At 39.9% G+C, this 23,652-nt stretch overlaps 1 protein-coding gene across 14 annotated transcripts; it reads right to left on the bottom strand.

The window, feature by feature from the left end:
- Window positions 1-441: 441 nt before the first annotated feature.
- LOC130528050 (uncharacterized) lies at window positions 442-23,220 on the bottom strand. Of its 14 annotated transcripts, none has more exons than XR_008951183.1 (12): window positions 22,885-23,217; window positions 20,969-21,024; window positions 20,797-20,817; window positions 20,443-20,715; window positions 19,112-19,199; window positions 18,711-18,937; window positions 14,759-15,046; window positions 14,441-14,619; window positions 13,487-13,511; window positions 12,941-12,985; window positions 6,955-7,047; window positions 4,826-4,881 (listed from the first exon to the last, which is right to left on the bottom strand). XR_008951183.1 is itself a non-coding variant. In XM_057036979.1 (12 exons), the coding sequence occupies exons 2-11, from the start codon at window positions 21,021-21,023 to the stop codon at window positions 11,242-11,244; spliced, it is 1,266 nt and encodes a 421-aa protein (XP_056892959.1). In that variant the 5' UTR covers window position 21,024; window positions 22,885-23,220; the 3' UTR covers window positions 9,476-10,752; window positions 11,207-11,241. The 14 variants fall into 14 exon arrangements, 8 of the variants coding, with proteins under 8 accessions (XP_056892957.1, XP_056892956.1, XP_056892962.1 ...); XM_057036979.1 differs by lacking the exons at window positions 4,826-4,881; window positions 6,955-7,047 and adding exons at window positions 9,476-10,752; window positions 11,207-11,306 and having other exon boundaries at window positions 22,885-23,220; XM_057036977.1 differs by lacking the exons at window positions 12,941-12,985; window positions 13,487-13,511 and adding an exon at window positions 22,203-22,473 and having other exon boundaries at window positions 442-4,881; window positions 22,885-23,212.
- Window positions 23,221-23,652: the final 432 nt, after the last annotated feature.

The raw sequence follows: 23,652 nt of genomic DNA, 5'->3' as shown, positions 1-23,652 counted from the left end.
AATATCTATCTATGCAAATAACATCAGAAACAGACCCGGCCTGCTTGCTCTGGTGACCTTTTTTTTAAATTGAACATATTGCAAATTTTCACACTTTACACATTTACAAAAGACTGCGCAAGATGCCAAATTTCTCGAAATAAAATTATATAACCAATGAGGGTTATTCTCAAGCAAAAGATTATGTCCCTGCTTCATGTTTTAAATTAGCATTTAAGTTTATAATTGCCATGCTTTGTCCACACAATAACAAGAACAGAAAATAATTGATTTAAAATATCCTGAGCCACATATTATAGTGTCTTGTGTACATAAAAATTAATACATAATTATTGAAAAAAATAAAGAAATACGGATTGGAATACATCAATCAAATCTTGATGCAGCTTGCAATGTGCACCAGTAAATAGTTAAATTGATAATCAGATTTCATGAAAACAGTTTATCTGGTTCATCTTTTTTTATTTCTTTAATGAAATCAACAATACAAATATCAATTCACTGTCAATGCTATGTAAGAATTATTTCAAAAACAAAAGCAAATGGAAAACCATATCTAATCTAGCTGCATGATATACTGATTTGGAATTCTGATGCACAGCATAGAATGTGAAGTTCAATTCATTCACCTTTATGAAATCAATCTGTAGGGTGCGAACGTTGATACCTCTAATATACTAGTAAATTATTTGGGGTCTCATAGCCTATATATGAAAAACAAAACTACAAAATTCAAAATAAGTAAAATAAAGCAGTTGGATAACCATCAATAAGATAACCAATAGAGGAATTTTGATTATTTGTCACTGGAATTTATCTGAGCTGTAATGAAAAGGAGTTGGAATGCCACAATAACAATGGAAGACCAATGCTCAGGATAGAATCAGGAAGCCTGCTCCACAGGATGGTGCAGTTCCAATTACAATTATGATTATTAGGCATCAGCACAACAGATGCTATTTCACGAGCAATCTATAAGTCAGCATGCTGCATGCTTATGTATGTATGTCAAACTGGAAAGACCATCATTAAACAGATGCATCATCACCTCTCAACTCTATACAATACAATGTTAAAAACATCCCCAGAAGGAGGAGAGGCAATTCAAACGTGGCTACAAAAGAATTGCACTGCATTAGCGGAAGTTTCATAATGAGGGTGGAGCAACAACCAACAACCAGGTGACTGGAGCTCTAAATGTGTTAATGGCTCCTGAAGAGTAGAAGTATCTGGAAGTCCCCAACAGTCAGAACTGATGAAGCCTCTTGGATGAGAGGTGAAACATCTTCATGAAACTCAAACAGTGCAGTGCTATAACAGTGCAGTTGCTATAAGAACTCATGTGATAGACTGTGACAGCAGATAAAGGCTAAAATACAAGTAGGAGTCTTTTTGGTAGTGAATACGGTGCTAACAAAAAGTTCTTACAATGACAATGGCTACAATGTGAATAGTAATTTTGTCACAAAATATATTTAGCTGTATGGTGTAACGCAATATGCATGTCACTAGATTAAGACTGATGATTTTTTGAATAGCTTGTATATAAAAGACATTCTTAGGTGCTGCAGGTATCATGGCGGGGACAGATTTGTTACATAACAATGATGTATAGTAACCTTATAGTGTCAGGGTCATAGCGTAGCTGTTGAACTGGGATTTGTCTGTGCAGAGGTATTTCAATCTGCTTTGAACCAAAAATATATAGTGTGATTGCATAAACATTTACCCCATTTAAAACATGTGCGAGGTGGTACAGTTATTGTTGTTATTGTTGACAGTTGAAAGTTCTCACAACATAAAAAAGGTGTCTCACTTCTCGAGGTCCAGCTATTGATGCCAATGGCACATTAAGTAAAATGGAGATTACCTGAGTACAGTTGATGGGTGTGAAGGGACTGTAGTATGAAAACAACTGTGTCTGGGACGTACTCAATCTCAAGATCGGAGGATAAGTCAGGAGGTGGGTACAACATACTGTATTCAACTCACTCGACATCCCAAAGTTGAGACAGATTCATACACACCCAGTATTGTAATCACAACCAAAATAAATAAATAAATAAACAATAAAACTAAATAATGACCTGAAACATTGAATATTGTAAATATCAAACACTTGTTTTGCAAAATATGTTTTTGATTGATTGGAAATAGATTGGAAAAAATCAGCTTTTAACTTTGACATGATAAAAGCTTTTTTATTTGTAAATTCTTGTCCGAGTGAAAATCCATATTGCATTGATCATGATTTCATGTATAAAAGCAACAGCAGGGGAGGGGTAATTAATCTGGAATCTGAGTCATTAAGCAAAATTCATCTGATCAATCATCTGAAGAGTTTTCATGCATTTTTCTTCATCTTTCTCATTTTCATTATTTATATCATAACAAAGCTACACTTTACAGTTTTCTTCACATAATGGGTAAAATTTGATTTTGATCACCCTTTTCATCCTGTTTTTTAGTTATATATTGCACCTTAAATGGGTAGTTATACAATACATAGTTTTGGTAGTTAAAGATCTTGCAATATAATATACTGTATATACATATATGCATAGATTTAGACATATGTTTGTGCATACATATATCTTTAAAAAGGCTTAAAAAGAAGGAATTAATAAACATATGCTATTTCTGATTTCCTACTATAAATACTGGAAATGAATAGTTAGAAAAACATATGAACAACTTGGATTTATTTTTCTGTCAGCCATTTTCAAAATGTTGCTGAACATATAGAATTTTTAACATCTAACTTTGATGATAATTCACAAGACGACCACAAACAAGTGGTGATCCGACAGAACAGCAATACAAATTAATTTTAAATAACCAAAATAAAAAGTGTCACGGGCTTCCCATTTTTTGCATGACCTTGCGCCCTATCATTGAAAGCAACAAGATCTGAACAATTAGGCCATAGACATGGATGGATTTTCAGGCCTATTAAAAAGTAATGTGAAATAAATAGAAAAATGAATTATTGAGCATTGTCGCTTTCTGCATCTTCAGTCTAAATTATCTATAATAATTTCTTATTATTTGTATCCATTTTAATCATGTTGATCTAACGTTTGTGCTTTGTCTGTGTTTGTGGTTGACTGCCTGAATGGATCAGAAATATTTTACAGACCTTCTAGTTTGTGGTGTCAAAAAACACATCTATTGCCACGGTTGACATTGGGACAGAAACTGAGACAAATCAAATAAAGTGCATAGCCTCTAATTGTAGTCATTAAAATTCAAACTTAATCTGAGTGACTCATGATGTTTCATGTTTCCTTCAGTTTACATAAGATTATCTTTTTTTAAAATCGAATTTCCCTTATCACTGTCTTACAATTACTACAGCGATTATCAATAAGCCATTCCTAATGTTCCTATGGGAACATTTGGGTTTGCTTGAAATGGTGTTTAGCGGGGTGCTACTGGGGAAAAAAAGGACATTTTTCCTCTTTTAGTTTTAATAAAGGTACGTAATTGCCAGTCTCCCACTCTGAACCATGCTCTTATGCACATTTGCAGCAGGGTACTCAATTCATTGTGTTGAATGTACAGCTTTTTACTTTTATAAGACTAGTGGAAACAAAAAACCTATAACTGTTAGCAATCTGTGCAAGCACGATACCACCGCCTCCAGTGGTTTAAAAAAAAAAAATCTCTGATTAGCTTATTTTGCCATTGCTTATCTGCTTTTTGTCTCTGATGGTGTATTGCTTTTCAATGGAGGGAGTTTCTGCTACATGCGTTCTCATTGGCTGCACTTTGCTTATTAGTTTGACTATGCTTAACCAAAGGAAATCTACTGTGAAGTATTGGCAAACCTGTGGCACCATAACGCGCATATTGTGATGGGTAATTACTGATGGGAGTCAGTAAGTAATAAAGTTAGATCTGGAGATTTGTTTGATGGAAGAAGAGCCTTGCTGCTATCAGAGGAATAACATGCTTTTCAGGTTTCATTACATGCTAGGATGGGGAACTAATAAATATACAAAGCTTTACATCATGCGAGTCATTCAAGTATACACCATTGATAAAGCAGGCCCAGAAAAACAAGTATTTTGATATCAGATAACCTTGGAGTTGATGGTGCCTTTAGATCTTCAAATCAAATCTAACTTTGACAACAGTTGTTTGATCCCATTTAAGTGCTCAAATGCTATCCTTATTAAATTTAGTTATCCTTTAACTTCTGTCTGGCTGTGGTAAATTTAATCCTGTTGTCAACAGTTCCCTGCAGATCTTCCATAAATTATGTAAGTATTTCAGTTAAATGTATGTTTGGCATATGCACAACATTTCAGTGCTCATCCTCTCTTAGAACATTTTTTGCTTTCCTAGGCTATGCTGCAACCCAAATCCTAGGCTAGGGTGCCATCCACATTCAATGGTGATGATATTTGAAAGTGACAGTTAGGTGTAGTTCGTGGAAACACAGCCAGATCGTGAATATCAATATCAAAATGCAGAACTTTTTCAGGTGCTTTGAGCAAGCTCTCCCTTTTGCTCTGCATTTCCTACTACCTTGCCTAAATCTGACCCTGTACTGTCCTTAGAGACTGTTTCTGGTGCTGCGGTCACTGCAATAAGGGTGACAGCCGGAACTGATTGTTGATTTGAAGTGGGACTGGCACTCAAGGCCGATTCAGAGGGCTGACCGGCATCCAGGATGCCATAATGACACGCTTCAGTCACAGCTGTAGGGGAGATAGCATTTAGGAGGGGCCTGTGGGAGGCATAGGTCATTGCCGCATCAGTGTCACTGTCCACTGGCAGGGAAGAAGTGACAAACTCTCCCCCAGAATCACTCAATTCCAGGATGTTTTCAGAGGGGAGGGAATGGTACTGGCCTGGTTTGGATGTCTCAAGGCCCTGAAAGGAATGAGAAGAATAGAAGGTAGAGGAAAAGTATGTGATTAAAGGACTGAAGAGGAAAGACTGAGGGAATAAAAGGTCACAAAAAGAAAGCTGGGGATAGAGGGGTTGTAGGAAGAGGATGGGGAAGCTAAGCAAAGTGGCTGAAATAAAGATCAGTGAAAATGCACACAAATAAATTAGATGCTTTCAGAATGATTTCAGCCTAGTTAAACTAAACATAAAATAAATTTTCTAGGCTGTTGGTAATAATAAAAACAACAACTTATTTTGTGCGATCAGTTAAAAAAAACGGTATCATTTGACATCATTTTATTCCTCGGCCTGTTTATTGGCCATACTCCGTTGCACCCTGCACTATTTGGCTTCTTTGGAGTCAACAATACATCTATTTCTAGAAAGAACTAGACAGTTTCTTGATGTCAGCATGTGTTTGGACAGTAGTCCTCGCTCTGTACAGGGTGTTTGATACAGTTGATCATGCAATGTTGTTAAACTTTTCTTTTTTAACTTCTCAGAACATGCGATCATGTGAATTAAATCATATCTTTAAGTACTCTCAGTTCAAATGTTCAGTAGGGATTAAAAAATTAGACAAAAAAGAATCATATCACCATTGCCACATACTCCAGAAACAGCCCTCTTAGTTTTAAGACCTTTACAAAGTTTAAATATGAATCCACAATATACCAAATTCTAAAAGGATCAGCACGTCTGTCACAGCTCCATTCCCCCAGTTTCCTCCTGTCCCTATGCCTCAGTAATTTTCCACTCTACCTGCCAGCCACTCCCACCCTGTCAGCTTAACGCCGCTCACCTGCAAGCACAGCTGCAGCCAATTCCCAATCAGCCCTGCTTATAAGCCTCCCCTGCACTCTGATGCTGCCAGATTGTTCTTCAGCATTTCCATGCAAAACTCTCCAGCACTTCTTACCTGCCCGACCTCCTGTTGCCGAACCTGTTTGCCTCTGACCTGCCTGCACCGCCTGTCTCCCGGTAAGCTCACCAGCCTTCTGTCCCTGACCACGACTTCTGCCTCAGCGTTTCTGGTTCCTGTCTGCTCCGCCTGGTCCCGACTTCGCTGCTGCTCATCCCCAGTCTGCTCTGCTGTATCATCTCCTGTAAGCCCCTCTCTGTCACCCCTGCCTGCTCTATACGGAACAGTAAACGGTTCCGAGGGTTCTTGTCCTCTCCCTCAGTTCCGCATTTGGGCTCAGGTCAACCCAATCCCTGAGCCTGAAACCCATAGACTTTGTGTGGGCCCCGAGCCTGAAGAACAGACTGTTTCCTTGTGTGCCTGAGTTCCTGTTTGGCCATGTACTAATAAAGGTCCTTGCCAACGGTCCCAGCTTTCCAGAGTGCTGCTTTCGGGTCCCAATTACACCCATCACAACTTCCCTTAACATAAGCAGATGTGGGCCTCATGAGAGGGGACTGTATGATCCCACTCAGGTATGTGTCGTATGGGAAAGCAGTACTTTTTATTCCTCACCGAGTAGATCAGTGATGATATTTCTTTTGTAGTTTCTCTGCTTCAGGCATCGTCACCTTCATAGCTGTATGCCGACCTCCGACCCCGGTGACCCACTCAACTCTGATACCAGCAGCTTGTATTATTAATGTATTTCCATGATTTCTGCCTTTTCTGTTCTCCCACCACCTTCTCCCCCTTCTCTTCTCTCTCTACCCAACCCCCCATCAGCAGGAGGGTCCCCCTATATGAGCCTGGTCCTGCTCAAGGTTTCTTCCTGTTAAAGGTTTTTTTTTTTTCCTTGCCATTGTTGCTTGTTGGGGGTCATGCCCTGAGATTCTGGAATGTGCCTAGAGTCCATTTTAATTGTAACAGATGCTATATAAATAAAGACTGAAACATCTGGCAGTGGAACTACCAATGCAAATCACTCCTTGGGTAACATTTTTCTTTTTTTTTCCAAAAATGGAATGTTCATTAATGTATACCGTCCCTGCTTGAACAAATACTTTTTTTTATTTTTAAAAAGGATGTATAACAAAATCTATATTCTGACATTCCAATATATGGAATGTGGATTTCTGTGCTCTGGTACTCACCTTAGTTGTGACCTCCGTGCTCTCTGAGGGTTTATCACAAACGGACTGCATCAGCGATTCCTCAGTGAACCTTCTGTATGCCTCATGAACCACCTGCAGAGTGTATGTCCACACACACACACACACACACACACACCCATCAGTGAACACAATGTCATATACTAAGCAGCTAAAATGTATCAAAATAAACACAGCACAACACACCAACACATGACCACATAGAGGTCTTCAATGCATTTACAACACCTTTGATTAACCTGCTTGACATATCTGAGAGACAAGCTTTTGTTGTGGCTGCATGGGGATGCTGGTGGTTAAAACTGAGGAGAGCCTTAAAAGCATAGCATATAGAAAATGACCTCAGCAGCAAGAAAAGTGAAGTAGGAGTGGCTAAATCTTGTCTAAAGGAGATTATGGAGATTATTTAAACAGCAATAACCTTGTAGGTAGATCTGTAACATGACAAAAAGAAAAATGCAACACCATTACCCTATTAGTGATATATTCCTTCACTACTTTTAATGATCAAAAGATATTGATGAATTTGTTGTTGCAACTTTTAACAACAGAAACTGGAAGGTAAAGCTAAGTGTCTGGGGGGCTTCCATTCTCTTGATCTTTCAGAAAACTCTACACCTTAATTGGCCATTCATATCTGATTAATTATTATATCAAGACAAAGATTTGCTGACGGTTCCTAAGATTAACTGTCAGACCACACTGAGCAACGGTTACTCTGGCAATGTTCATTCCCTTTTTAAGGAAAATCACTTGCTCAATTCATCCCGACAGTGAAGCATTTTGGTAGGTTTCGTAACTATTTTAAGGAACAGGGACAGCTAGACTGCTCAGGGTTGATAGAAAGCCAAATGAAGTACAGATTTATCCTTGATAGAAAAACTACTCAGGATTGTTTAGGACCTCAGAGTAGAATGAAGGTTTGCTTTCCAATGAGATGATGACCACAGCCAAAAATAAGTGTTTTAGCATTAGGTCTGTCAATGTCCTTGAGTGGCTGAGCCTTGAAATGAACCCAATAAGGGTCTGAGTAAAGGGTCTGAATACTTTTTTAATAAATCTGCATTAAGTTTGTCTTGTCAGTATTGTGTGTCTATTGATGAGATTTTTTTTCTCACTGGGTATTTCTGACTGCACTAAATATACTGTATATAAAAAAAAATGCTTGGATTTTTTCATTCCTAGACTTTTCCACAAATGCTAATATTGGTGACATTTATCTTTTTCAAAATAATTCTCAGTTTACAACATAAACATCCAGATTTATAACATTAATTTAGCTACCAGGCCCCCCTGCTATGGAACCAGCTCCCTGTCCAGGTACGGGAAGCTGACTCCATCTCTACTTTTAAAATTAGTGTTAAAACCTACCTCTTTAAAAAAGCTTATTGTTACTAATTCTGTAGTTCCAGTTACTATCATAGACAGGCAAATTATCATACTTAGGGGGTCGTCTAATCAGTAGGTTAACATCTTAGTTATGCTGCTATAGGCCGAGGCTGCCGGGGTCCAGAAACATGATCACCTGACAGGCCTCTGTCACCCCAATGGGTCATGGTTTCCTCTCCTCTCCTCTCCTCTCCTCTCCTCATCAAATAGACTGATGAGATGCTGATTCTTGTGTAGTTTTTCTGCTCCCCCCCCCCCCCACTTCTGTATTCATTTACAGGTATCTTACATTAATCTTACATTAGCCATCATTACTAGCAACGAACGTTAACACTTGTGGTAACACCGCCATCTAATTGACAAACATACAAACACCCACCCACAATAAATCCCGGTTATGACCATATTCTTTGGCGAGATCAACCAAACGCATCCCTTTTTCTTGCTTTTCTATTATTTCTTGCTTCGTTTGTATGGACAAAAAAGCTCTCTTCTTCTTCTTTTCTTCTTTTTCACTTTTCTCTATCACTTTCCTGGGGTCCATAGCGAATAAAAGTTAAACTAAGACAACGCTGGGATACACAAAAACTTGTACATATTGACCTCCCTCCTAGCCAATGGGATGACAGGAAAATGCTAGGCGATAGCCAATGGCAGAGCAGCTACAAGCATGTTTGCGTTCGCTAAACTTCGTGAGCTGCAAGTAGCAGCAGGTAGCGTATTTTTGCCTTTCGTATCCGGAAATTTCTTTCGTAACAAGAGGAAATATTTTGTTGTTGAGACGTTTCGTAACCTGAAAATTTTGCATGTAGAGACGTTCGTAAGTAGAGGTCCCACTGTATGTATGTCTGTGACCGTCCTCTCCTCTCCTCTCCTCTCCTCTCCTCTCCTCTCCTCTCCTCTCCTCTCTCTACCTTTCCTCCCCCCTCTCCTCTGTCTACCCAGCCGGCCATCAGCAGGAGGGTTCCCCTACATGAGCCTGGTCCTGCTCAAGGTTTCTTCCTGTTAAGGGGAGTTTTTCCTTGCCACTGTTGCTTGTCTGGGGTTAGGCCCTGGGATTCTGGAAAGCACCTTGAAACAATTTTGATTGTAAAAGACGCTATATAAATAAAGATTGATTTGATTTGATTTATATTATTATAGTGGCAAAAATAAGAATAAAAGAAGCATCATTTTATAAAAGTAAAAATCTTGTACATAGAATAAGATGACAGTAGCAAGATAAAGAGGCAGAAAACCAGATAATGAATAACAACAGTTCTAAATCTGTCTGTTAGATTGTTAAAAAGTTCATTGCTTTTCTCTCACACATTCTCACATCCACAAAGGTGATGAAGAAAACATGGCTATATGTGCTGATACCCTGAATCCCACCAACAACAGACTAACACGCCAAGCATACACATAAATACATATTTAAAAATACAATGTAAAAAAATGAGAGCGCACAGACACACTCATGGGATACAATGAAAAAATGTAGAGAGATATAAAGTAATGTAGAAAATTATGAAAAGCTGGATTTACATTTATTGTTTTAAAAAAACTGCTTGTACTAACATGGTTTGCATGAGCACGAAGTAAGAACACCAAACCATACTATCTTGTTTTTTTTGTGCTTGTAAAGCTGCCAATAAAGCGTAACTTAGTTGATAAGTAAGAAATGATACCAAACAAACTGTGTTAGTTATTTTGATGACCTGACACAAACTTAAACAATAAATGGCAACAGCCAATATTTGTTTGTCTGTTTAGCAAAATAGCCTAAAAAGTTAATTATGAATTTTAATGGCATTATCAAGCAAAGGGACACATGATCAATTTTTGGTGATGTTCTGGATTCCGGAAAGACTTTGAACTTTGATCTTACCAGGACCACCACAATGTGTAAAATAGAATTTGTGTAAACCACACCAGATACATATAACTGGATAAACATGTGTATAGAATGTAGAATAGAATATTGGTGTGCAAATGTGACTGTTACAGTGTTCATTTTTGGGGCAGAGATTTCAACAGTCTCTTCCGTGAACGGCAGCTCCATTCTGGTGACATGCTGGACAGCTTTCAACATGCTGCATGGAGATGCAGTCAGACATGGTTCTTGATGGGGCAACTGTATATAAGTTGCAGAGTTCATCTTGAGTGTCTTCGGTCTATTGAAGATTTAATCTTGCTGTTTTGGTGATCATGGTGCTATGAGACCAGGGCCCTCAATGATTTGAACTCCCAGGAACCTGAAGCTGCTGACTCCACTGTCACATCATTGATGTTGAAGGGGATGTGTCCTCCAGCCTGATACTTCCTGTAGTCTCCTATCGGATCCATGGTTGTGCTGATATTGAGTTGGAGGTTGTTTTCCTGGCACCTCATCTCTAGGGAGTTGGTGATTCAAGATTCAAGATTCAAGATAACTTTATTGATCCCTTTAGGGGGTGTCCACCAGGGAAATTAGCATCTCCAAAGATCTACAGCATCTACAAAATTTCCCACCACCATTCCCCCCATCAAACCTATTAAAGATAATAGAATATAAGAAAATAAGAAATAAAATAAAATAGAATAAATTAAAAATAGAATATGAATATAACAATATAAATATAAAACTATAAAAATGTTCCGGTTCTCCTGTTGGCCCTCCTCCCCCCCAGTGATGAGTTGAACAGCCTGATGGCTCGGGGGATGAATGAGTTCCCCAGTCTGTTGGTCCTGAACTTGGGGAGGCGTAGCCTCTGGCTGATCAGGCTTCTCTGGCTGTGGATGACAGTGTGCAGAGGGTGGCGGACATTGTCCATGATGCTCCGCAGTTTGTCGATAGTTCTCCTCTCTGCCACTGTCGCCAGATGAAGCTGATAATGGTTTTGTTGTCAGCAATTTTGTTTATGGTGTAGCACACACTCCTGAAGGATTCCAGGGAATGGCTATCGGCACTATTTGGGGTTTGCCTGTCAAGATATTAAGTATCTAGTTACAAGAAGTTGTTGAGCCCAAGGTCCTTGAGCTTCTTGATGAGCTTGTTGTTGTAAATGATCAGCATTGTTGCCTATGGGTTTCTCTTCTCCAGGTGCAAGGGTGTGCAGGCTAGGGTAGTGGGGATATCCTTAGACCTGTTTGCTCTGTATGCAAACTTAAGGGGTATCGGGAGTAAAGAGGCAATACATGTTTTAACTAGCTGCTCAAAGCACATCAAGGTGAAGAAGGTCGGTACTTCTCTGGGAGAGGAAAAATGGTGGATATTTTTCAGATATTTGGGACTGGAATACTGGAACAGTGATGGGTTGATGATGTTCATGAACATATTTAACCGTTCTGTAGGTACTTAAGACCATGCCCAAAGATTCCATCAGTTCTAGGAGCCTTTGTGTGGGTGAATCTTTTTTAGGTTGGTGCACACATCTGCTCTGATTATAACAAGTGGGCAGGGATTCTGAGCCTCCAGTGATGGATCCCTAACCACTCCCAAACTGTGTGAAGGTGTTAATTCATTGAATAGAGAAAATCACAACATCTTAGCACTGCATGTGATTCCATAGTGGTTCTCAGTACAAGTCATGGTGTTGGGTTCAACTTTGCCCCTGTAATGCCTCTTGGAACTGTTTATTGCTCTCTAGAGACAATATCTGACTTGACTGTACACAAGATGTACACAACATTCTTAGCTTTAAGTTGGATCAAAGTTGGATTTCTGGTCTAAGAATTTCCATATACTTACCCATGTTTTGACATCATTTGATGTGTTTGAAAGTGTAGAGAATTATGATCTCCATACTTAAATTATCATCCATTAACACCCTCCAAAAGCTTTGTGTGTTCAACGTAATCTGGTAAATAATGGGTACATCATCCTCATCGTTGTGGCATCTGGCCAAGGTTAGTATAGTAAACGTCATCCTTAGTTTAAAATTTGTCATGCTAATGTTGATAATTTATATTTTGCAGTATTAACACCTTAATCTCTGCCAAAATTTGCTATTCTTATTCTGTTGATTGAGGAAATTATAGAATAAATGGAAAACCAGCCGTCATAATCTCTCAGCCCTATGACACTGAATGATTTTTAATTAATTCTATCTAAAACAGACAGCTAAAACAGACATTACAGTACACACACTGACACTGACAACAATTACACATTTAAGTAAACATAAATCTACTAACTTTACTCACATTACCTTTTTCATTCACACGTAACTGGAATGCAAAAATATGCCACAGAAACACAAATAAATCTGGTTTTGCTTAGAAATGAGAAAGTACAGGAAAATACTTCTGTGCATGTGTGCAATGTTAGCCTGCAGCACAGTTATCATAACTCAATTGTTTACGAGTAACTGCAGCACTGATATCAGAGCTGTTTCATCAGCGGAACAAAATACTATGGCAAAAGAGAGGTTGTTTACTCAAAGATGGTGGAAAAAGTTGCACAAGAGCTGAGTGTAACTTTCTCCCGCCATAGAGGATATTAGCCATCACATCAGATGACTGCAGTGAAAAGATTTGGCCTCCTTAGCCACTAATTATGAGCCAGCCTGAAATTTTCACTTGGTTCATTTAAAACGAGAGTAAATGATGGATTAACCTTTTTTTCTCCGGGGTACACTGTTTAAAAACTGTTTCCAGAATCCTGCAAGACAAATCATGTATTAACAAAAGCAAAACTTGAAAACAACACTACAGAAAAAATGTTTATGTTTTACCTGCTGGTTAATAGTTTACTATTGTATGAAAGGATACTGATGTACCCGAGCCAGATCAATAAAAAAATCTATATGTATGTATATGTATGTAAAAGTCTAAAAATGTCTTTCAGGATTATTGATACAGTTTAACCCCAAATCGTGGTGCAAAATCTATTTACAGTTTTCTCTGTTTTTTGGAAAATTCTCTCTTCGATCAACTTCTGCTTGTTCTTTGAGAATGGTATCAATTCAGATCAGTGTCACTTGAATAGAGTGATATTATTTATTTTATTGGTATCATACAGACAAGAAATGCCAGTGATACTTGTGTTACTAAAAGCTAGTTGATCGAGGAAAAGGTTTGCCAAAACAAGCGATAAAGCTCAACAGTGAACACAATACAGAGGAAGAAATATGTACAAGAGTCCAGAACACAGTTCTCTCACCAAGAAGAGGCTCCATTTCAGTTTCCTTAAAGTAAGAAAGAGAAATGCAACCAACAGGGTTACCTGGACCATAAAGTCATGTCCAGCTGTTAAAATAAATGCCTCATCTGCATCATAGTTGAACATCAAAATATAAATGTATCCACATTAGATCATGCATGATTGAAAGATCTGAATATTTTTGTATTTGTGTCACAGTTAAACACAGTAATGAGCAGGAATTTTAACGAAAATAAATATGTTCTAAATATGTGTGTGACTCCTAAAAGTTGCTCTTATCTTTGTCAAATGTAACAGTAAAAATTAATGAATATAAAAAAATAATATTTAATTTTTGTTTTTTTTAACTACTCTCTACACTAAGTAACATTTCAGATCAAATATTTGATTAAATAGGCAGAATTAAAGGTGTTTATACATTACACTTGGGAACAATTTGAAAAAAATAATTTTGTTGAGTTAGATTTTTATGCTGATTAAAACTACTGGCATACTGATTCCAAAAGTTTTCAAAAGTTTTTTCTTCACAGCTTCCCCTCCAGCAAAATTCCACTGATTAGCTATAGTAAGACTTGCCAGCTGATTACGACTGGACTCATCTACAGCTGTGTGGCAACTTGCTTGTGCAGTCACAGTGTGGTAAGGTGGTGCAGCTCCCAATAGTAGGTCAGTAGGTCAGTACTATCAATAGCCTATCAATAGCCTATAAGGGATACTTGAGAGAATTAGGAAACTTTGAAGTATAGAAAAAAATAAGAAAAAAAGCTCAATAAAAATTGTGTTCCCCAGTGTTGCCATTCGTCTTTAACATCAGCCTAGTAATGGTTATGTGTATTAATGAACAAGAAAGACAGTCCCTTTTTGTATGATTATGCTTTGTAACTTTCAGAAGATATCTGAGAAATGTGAAGCGGTCAGATAAAAATTGCAAAGTGCTGCTGGTGTGGGTATTACCTCTCTGAAAGCGTCACCATCTCCCTTGGCAGCCTGTTGAGCAAGGAGCTTTAGCTTCTTGTTTTTCTCGTTCCTCTTATGGACTTTATAGAGGCAAGACAGCAGGCAAACCAGCAGCATGGAGGCAATCAGGCCCAGCATAGAGAAGATGGCTACAGTCAGCGGAGGCAGCTTATAGGCTGACAGCGGTAAAGAGACAAAAAGAAAATCTTTGCTTCAGACTGTATTGTTCAGGAGTTATTTTTTGTTTTCAGATAAAGAAAGAAAGAAATCATATGAGAACAAAGCAAGAGCACTTTTCTGGTGGATCTATTTTACCCTCTACTTCTATGTATACATGAGCCACGGGGAACCCAGCCAGGTCAGTCACTTTGAAGACTCCAACATCTGCCACTTGGACTGTCTTCAGGATGAGCTCTGACCCCTCCACAATCAACCTGCCCTCCAACAGAGGGTCAAGTGGTGCCAATACAACCCCTTGGTGTACAATGACCCGGTCCACATTATCTGATTTGGGCCTGTAGACAATGGTAACATTGGAATGATCCACGTAGAGTTTCATCTTCAAGTTTTCTCTATAAGTAAGGTGTAAGAAGATCTGGTGCTCTGTGGAGAACCAAAAACATAATGCAAAAAACCATTAGGAACACTAGATTTGATCGAATAGAAACACTTTTACTTAAATATAACCATCTACAACATTAAAACTAACATATGAAAAAAATGCAAAATATGTTAGTCTACTGCAGTCAATTTATGTTAGTCTACCGTTAGTGTACTGCTTAAACTAGAAACAAAGCTCTTGGAGAGCACAGGCCTCCACCAAGCAGGTCAGTTCTCCACATATTGTGACTTACCATTGGCAGAGGTACTAATTGAAACCCTTTCTGACTCATGGATTTTTGACTTGTATATATCCAAACATATAAAAATATATTTTTTTCTTTCTTTTTTATCATTACACATACCGTATTTTCACAACTATAAGGCGCACCTAAAACACTGAGATTTTCTCAAAAATCGACGGTGCGCCTTATAATATGGTGCGCCTTGTGTGTGGACTGAGTTCCAAAATCTGCTGTGCGCCTTTGGTGGGTGCACTACGGTAAACGCTCCGCCAATCGATTAGCGGCACACCTACGTGTAAGGATCCCCTAAAATGGCGCCGGTCAAGCGAGATGCGTATGAATGAGGCTTACTTTAAACTGCAGGCCGTCGAATATGCGGCTGAAAATGGCAATCAAGCAATCATAGTGTTTTCGCTTTATGAGGCGGCGGCATCTCTCCATACGCGCAAGGACAACTGTTGCGCAGCAGCTGCCAGCGGATTACCAGGAGAGGGTGGCCATCTTCCGCACCTACTGCCGCGACAAGATAACCGCGCCCAGCCACATCACCAACATGGATGAGATACCTCTGACTTTTAACATCCCTTTGACCCACAAAGTGGAGAAAAAGGGACCAGCACGGTGGCGATACGCACAACGGGGCACAAGAACTCGTCGTTCACCGTGGTTCTCGGCTGCCACGGAAACGGACAGAGCGCTGGATGACAGAAGGCGAACACTCCTTCACAAAGACTATGAGGCAGCGGCGGGCAAGTTATGCCACCATATGAGGGTGGATTGTAGACGCATGGGCTATGATACCGTCTTCATGTATTGGAAGAGCTTTCACAAAATCAACGATGATCCGGAACCAGTCGGTGAGTCCGATTCAGATGATTAAGTAGAGGAATTCGGGATGTTGGACACTGAAATAGTGCAGCTGTTTAATTCAGATATAGAAGATGAAAACTTTGATGGTTTTGTGGCGGAAGAATGAATATTTTGTTCAATAAATGTGTGTCGATACTCACTGTTTTACCTCCGTTGTCATTTTTTAATGTATGTTTCAGCATGCGCCTAATAATACGGTGCGCCTTATGTATGTTTTGTGTAATACAGAAATAGCACCCATAACTGAGACTGCGCCTTTTAATACAGTGCGCCTTATGGTCGTGAAAATACGGTATATATTTTTTTCGCAGGCAAGCACCTGGTGACAGACTCAGCCTGAAAATGGCGATGTGGGTCTGCCTTCCAGTAGGCTAACTGCCCAAAGGAGGATTCATGAGGCCCAACTGCAATGTGGCTTTGCAATGTAGCAGTCATGGCTGGTGCATCGACAGTGACACCTGGAGGGGCATGGTTGTGAGGAACAGCCTCCCTAATCTGAACCTGAGTGGTGTCCTCTTGTTGGACTTCTGTGATATTCACAGCTTTCCCATAACAAACACCATGTTCAAACATAAGGGTGTCCCTCAGTGCACGTGACACTGGGACACCCTAGGCCAGAGGTCGATACTTGACTTTGTTGTCCCTTTCATCTGATCTCCAGCAGTGTGTCTTGGACATTCAGGTAAAGAGAGGGGCTGAGCTCTTAACCGATCATCACCTGGTGGTGAGTTTGATCCACTTGTGGGGGAGTAAGTTGGATAGGCCTGGCAGACTCATACATAGTGTGAGAGTCTGTTGGGGACGTCTGGCTAAGCCCTTCATCAGGGAGGTCTTCAACTCCCACCTCTGGGAGAACTTCTCCCGTTTCAAGTTTATTGGATTTTTACATTGTTTGCTTTGGAGGGCTTTACATGCTGCACAGTTGTGACATTCTTTGTACTTAGAATCTTGAACCGGGTCAGGAAAAACTTCCAAAAACCCTTTTAGTGAAAAGAAGAAACCCGAAGGAGTCACAGATGAGGGATCCCTCTTCCTAGGATGGAAAGATGTGCAGTAGATGCCACATGTACAGAGAACATCAACATTAACATCAGCAATATACAGTGTATAGAAATAAGTACGGTACATGGGGCCAGATTCCAAGGAAAGCTGGGGACATCAAGTCAGAGTGGACCATGTTCTGTGCCTCCACTGTTGATGCAGCAGTTTGGAGCTATGGACTCAAGGTGTTTGTTTCTGGTGGATGTTGGACCCCAGCAAGAGACACCGGTTCTGTTCATAATTTTTACGCACACAATTTCTAGTTATAGCCATTGGCCAGAAGGAGTGCAGTTTGGGATCCACGGGAGTTCATTTCCACTTTTTGTAGATGATGTTGTACTGTTGGCTTCATTAAGCCAGTCTGGCTGGGATGAGAATCAGTACCTCCAAGTTTGAGGCAATAATTCTTGATTGGGAAGGGGTGGTTTGCCCTCTATGGTTTGGTTCGAGAGGTCCTACCTCAAGTGGATGAGTACAAGTACCTATTGTTCATCAGTTTGTCTTGTTCATGGCACGTGCAAGAGTGACAGGCATATCATTTAGCTACCAGGCCCCCCTGCTATGAAACCAGCTCCCTGTCCAGGTACGGGAGGCTGACTCCATCGCCACTTTTAAGATCAGACTTAAAACCTACCTCTTTGAAAAAGCTTATTGCTACTAATTCTGTAGTTCTAGTTATGCTGATTCTTGTGTAGTTTTTCTGCTCCCCCCCCGCCCCCCTATTTATTTACAGGTATCGCCGCCTTCGGAGCTGCATAATGACCTCCGGCCCCGCTGAAGTGATTGTATACCGTATTTTTCTGTGTGTTTCTGTGCTTTGTGCCTCTCCTCTCCTCTCCTCTCCTCTCCTCTCCTCTCCTCTCTCCTCTCCTCTCTCCTCTCCTCTCCTCTCCTCTCCTCTCTCTCCTCTCCTCTCCTCTACCTCCCCTTCACTCTACTTCTCCTCTCCTCTACCCCTCTCCTCTCCTCTCCTCTCCATTCTATCCTCTACCTGTCCTCTCCCTTCTCCTCTCTCTTTACCCAGCCGGCCATCAGCAGGAGGGTCCCCCTACATGAGCCTGGTCCTGCACAAGGTTTCTTCCTGTTAAAGGGGAGTTTTTCCTTGCCACTGTTGCTTGTCTGGGGTCAGGCCCTGGGATTCTGGAAAGCGCCTTGAAACAATTTTGATTGTATAAGACGCTATATAAATAAAGATTGATTTGATTGATATCTATGCAGCCTATTCAGTTATGAACCTTGGAGTAGAACCTCCTTAGCGTTGAGAAGCGTCAGCTGAGGTGGCTTGGGCACCTGTTTGGGGTGCTCAATGGAAACCTCTCTAGGGAGATGTCCCAGGCATGATTCATCAGGATGCGGCCTCAAGGAAGACACAGGACCAGCTGAAGAGACTATGTCTCTCGGCTGCTCTGGGATTACCACAGAATCCTCCCGGAAGAACGGGAGATGGTGTCTGAAGAACATCCAGAATGCCATCACATGCATATAACTTTAAATCAAAGAGCCCTCCTCACCTCTGACTTTCAGGCAGTTCCTCTTTTTGACTTTGCCATCATGATCCAGTACCATATAGCTCCCCTCATTGCTCATCCTGACTGAGTGCAGCATCACCCTTTTCTCTGTCACTATGAGACGTCCTGCATATTCTGCTGGCACCACCATCGTCTGGTTGTATATCACTACAGGAGGAGCCCTGGTTATGTGGTGAATCAGAGTCTGATTAGTCTGAACCAGACCAGGCCTTGAAATAAGGAAAACAAAAGAAAAATAACAGACAAGTTTTACTAATTGCCTCAATTACATATTGAAAGACACCAATTGTTATGGCATTAGTACAAGAATATTTTCATGCTCTATATACAGAAATACATTTATGTTTTTCAGTTTTGGTTGGTCAAACTTTGACTGACTGCACCTGAAGATTAGAGTGATGGGGCCTTCAATCTGATTGAGAGGGATGGTGTATGTTTCTCCATACTTGACCACTTCCTCCAAAGCGCAGTCTGATAAATAACGGGGGGGGGGGGGGGTTTAAATGATAATTAAAGTGGACATGAGTATCAAAGAGATATACCGTCATTGCATTAAACCCAGTTATAGTTTGTTCCTAGGCCAATGTATAACCTGGAGGATAAACTGTCATGGGCCACTCTATTCCAGAGTATAAAATAACCAAAACCAGATTATACACCCACGTATAAGGAGGTTTTATTGTATTTACACATTATATTTACCAGTTAATATTTTAAAACAGATAAATAAATTTGGGCAGGACATCAGTGTTCTTTCTTAGAATGATGTACTTATCTATAAGGCTAGGCAAACTAAAATATTCTAAAACAATGCCTTCACTGTATGAATATAACGCTTGACATGTCAACCTCAAACGTTGCATCATGTAAGAGTACAGCATTACATTTAGCATTAAATCTACTTTCCTAAAACAGATAAATGGTACTGCCAATTGACACCCAATATTAGGAGAGCAATTAAATAAATTTAAAACACCTTCTTGATTGCCATCAGCCTGGGTATTTCAGAAGTTGAAGTGGCAGGACACGATGACTTTTAACATATTATGAATAGTCAAATTGCGTGAAATATGAAAATACAACTGAGAATTGTAGTAATCTTAGTTCTTTGTAGAATGTAACATTCTTACCAATTGTGGTTTTCTTGATTGAAGTAGAATTCTATGTGTTTTGAGTTGTGGTCTTATTTGTCAGTTGACTGACAAACTCAATAAAAAATGAAGTGAAGAAAAACATTTTTTGTGTGTATATGCCTTGACACACTGGTATAATCTGGCCTGAGGTGTGAATTGGGCTAGGCCATATTTTCCCTGGAGTACAATTTAAACTAGGCAGCTTTAATCCTTGGTGTAGTCTGGACTGGGGGTATATAATGGCCTGTTATATCTCTACAAACAATATTTATCAAGATATAGCCTCACTTGAAATGACAATATTGAACAAATATGGATAAAATAAGAAAGAAAGAAAGAAAGAAAGAAAGAAAGAAAGAAAGAAAGAAAGAAAGAAAGAAGAAAGAAAGAAAGAAAATCTCTTCATTTTTTGGTAGATTCTTGTAGTTCTTAGGAAAAATGAATACACTATTAACAGAGAATAGTTATGATGTAAACAACAACAGCAGTTTTCATTTTCCTCTTTTAGTTAAGGTCCATATTTCTGCCTTTTGTATAAACCACAGCAAGATGCATGAACGAGAACAGAGGCGTCATCTTACCCCTGACTAGGAGAATGACGCACTCGGCTGCAATGGGGTTGCTGGTGTTCTTGACAATATACTCTCCCTCATCATTCTCCTGCACATCCTCCAGCACCAGATATCCCAAAGAGTTGATCGATCCACGGGAATTTACCACCTGGCCTGCTCGCAGTATCACCACCTCAGTTGACTGGTTGGTGCTTGGCTTGAACACAACCTCGCTAACTTTCCCGGAAGGGATATCGATGTAGATGTCCTCTCCAAAAAAGGCTCTCTTGTGTATTTTTTTTACTTTTACAAATGAACACACTTTATTAGATTTTAAATGTAAAGGTTGTTATTTTATAAACAAATCAAAAAACATGAATTTACCTTTTAAATGTGCTGAGACACCTAAGAAAGAGAGCTTTGCATTATAAAAGCTTGTATAAACCATTGAAAGCCACCCCCCACACACACCCCACAAAATAATGTGGAAAAAAATGTAATGGAAACGCATTCACCTTTCAGATTTACCTCATGTAATTATAATCTTTGTGCTTACCTGTGCAGATCAAGGTGCTGAGCATTGCAGCACTAATTACTCTCATCTCGAACATTCTGGATTCAACAAACAACAAAAGCTTAGCATCATAACTCCATATCCAAAAATAACAGATTTATTTTATTAAAGACAAATCAACTTTTTTTTGGCTAATGTTCAATGCTAATTTGCCTTATCATGTGAATATTTACCCCTATTCTAATCAAAGTCAATCAACTTTCCAATCAAAACGGTATTTTTTATTTTTCTTAGAATGTTCCAACTCTTTTCATTTCCCTCTTAGATTGATTCATTTCAACATACTTTTAAAGAAAGTTGGTGGTAGCTCAGTTCGTTGATGCATAGGCTCAGACGCATAGGGTTGTGAGCTCAAGTCCCAGTGCAGGCAAAACATGGAATGTGTTCTGGGTGTTCTCAAGGGTGTGGAACCTACAAATGCTCACATAGGACCCTGCGATGAACTCACAACTCATGCAGGGGCAGACCTGCCTTCACCCATATGTGCACCCTCCCCCTGACCCCAAAAGGGATGAAGTGGTCAAGAAGCTGATCAGGCGGGCCAGCTCGGTGGTGGGGATGAAGCTGAAACCTCTGGCGACAGTGGCAGAGAGGAGAACTATTGACAAGCTGCGGAGCATCATGGACAATGTCTGTCACCCTCTGCACACTGTCATCCACAGCCAGAGAAGCCTGATCAGCCAGAGGCTGCGCCTCCCCAAGTTCAGAACAAACAGACTGGGGAACTCATTCATCCCCCTAGCCATCAGACTGTTCAACTCCTCACTGGGGGGGGAGGAGGGCCAACAGAAGGACTGGAACAACACTGCAATAACATAATACTGGGATATCCATTCATTCAGTTCATTTATTTACATTTTTATAGTTTTACATTTTATATTTATATTCTATTTTTAATTTATTCTATTTTATTTCTTATTTTACTCTATTTTTATTATCTTTAATAGGTTTTTATGGTGTGTAATGGTGGTGGGTAATGTTGTACAGTGCTGTACGTTTTTTTGGAGATGCTAATTTCCCTAATGGACACCCCCTAAAGGGATCAATAAAGTACTCTGATTCTGATTCTGAAGAAGAGACGTTTTAAAGAAGAAAACCTCATATAAATGCCATATAAATATGTGACTCCAGACTCTGACATAGAGAGTAAATGGAAAACAGCGCCATACATTTCTAACGCATGTGTGATTTCTATAACAATGCAAATAACCAATACCTATTTATTTTTGGGACGTCATATAGGAGAATTCTGCAACGCTGAGCTACATCCTGAATACGTGCGGTTGTCCTTCCTTTCTCGCCCCACAGCCAGGAGAAGCTGATGATGCCGCCATGGGTGCACCAGGAGGAGCCGCTGGTGCAATCATGGGTGTGTCGCGATGCGTGCCCCAAACGGGAGGCGTCTTGCTGTGATTCGAGGATTGAACAACCAGCGGTCCGGCGGTTTATTCTTTATTTTTAAAACAAATTATCTATATCAGTGAATCCTTTTTTTTTTATACTCTTGAATTGTCTTTAATGGCCCAAACACGCATTCCGAACATATAAATGCATCACAGCCAGCCTTTTCCCATCACATCACAAAGATGCGTAAAGAAGTTAAGCCAGTTTTCCCTAATAACCCACCAATAACCAAAAGGAATGCACAGTGAGAAGCAATTCCATAATCATGGATAGCTATTTATTCTCCCGGCTTTTGTAATCGTTCGCTATGCGTCAGCCTCTTGCTGTCGATTCGCATACACCGCTATTGCATACACGCCCTAGAGTCCGGGACCGAAAGTAAAGCAAATGAAATATTTTAATTTAAAAAAAAATGTGTTCAAAATTGTAGCTCTTAATCTCTATTGCCTGACTGGATTCCACTGTAATGCCAACGTAACAACGAACGCAAATACCTTTCTCTGGACTCCGTAAATACGCGATGCGGTAGAGTGATGTTTTCTGAAAATCCGCTTTATTCTTCCCTTTATTATATCACATCCACTTGCAGTCGACACAGAGGACGTCGGTGAGGATAGATAACTGGTCTTAACTGATGTCAGTTTTGTCGACAATTTGAGATCGGAGCTGCTCGGAAAGCTTCGGGAAACTCGGCTGAAAGAAAGTCACATGCGATTGTCCCACAGTTTTCCCCAGGGCCACAGGGCAGGCACAGTCTTGCACAAACATGGTTACGGCTATCAGAAAAAGGTTTCAATTCTAAGACACCGCACAAAGATCTCCTCATTTAAGGAAGAGTTGATTCAGTGGTGCTCCCAGATGTTCAGTTGCTATTATCCATGAATATTCTCTTTTTTTTCTTTATGTGCTGACTTGGTGTTGACTGGCACTTGCCCAAAAGTAGTTGGGCAAAAAAACAAAACAAATCCTCTTGCCCTCCATTAAGGGAAAGGCAGTAGAGGATTGAATGAGGGATGGTATATTCTCTATCCTCAAGAGCATAAAATGTCACTAAACATAATGTGAAAATACACTAGGAAGCTGTCAAGCATCTATTCTTCTTTTTAATGTTCACCAAAGCAAGCATTCCGGTATTCCACTGAGCACATGTGGAGGTGCTGCAGATCAGTAGAAGTGCGTGTAGATGAGCTCCCTCTTCTGTAGTGTGACTCCATCACAATTACTGGAGAGCATTATTTCCATTTGGGCCTCTCTCCACTGGC

Source organism: Takifugu flavidus, chromosome 6 (assembly GCF_003711565.1).
Source record: "Takifugu flavidus isolate HTHZ2018 chromosome 6, ASM371156v2, whole genome shotgun sequence".
Classification (NCBI taxonomy): Eukaryota; Metazoa; Chordata; class Actinopteri; order Tetraodontiformes; family Tetraodontidae; genus Takifugu; species Takifugu flavidus.
Note: the sequence above shows the minus strand (reverse complement) of the source record. Positions and strands in the feature narration are given on the sequence as shown.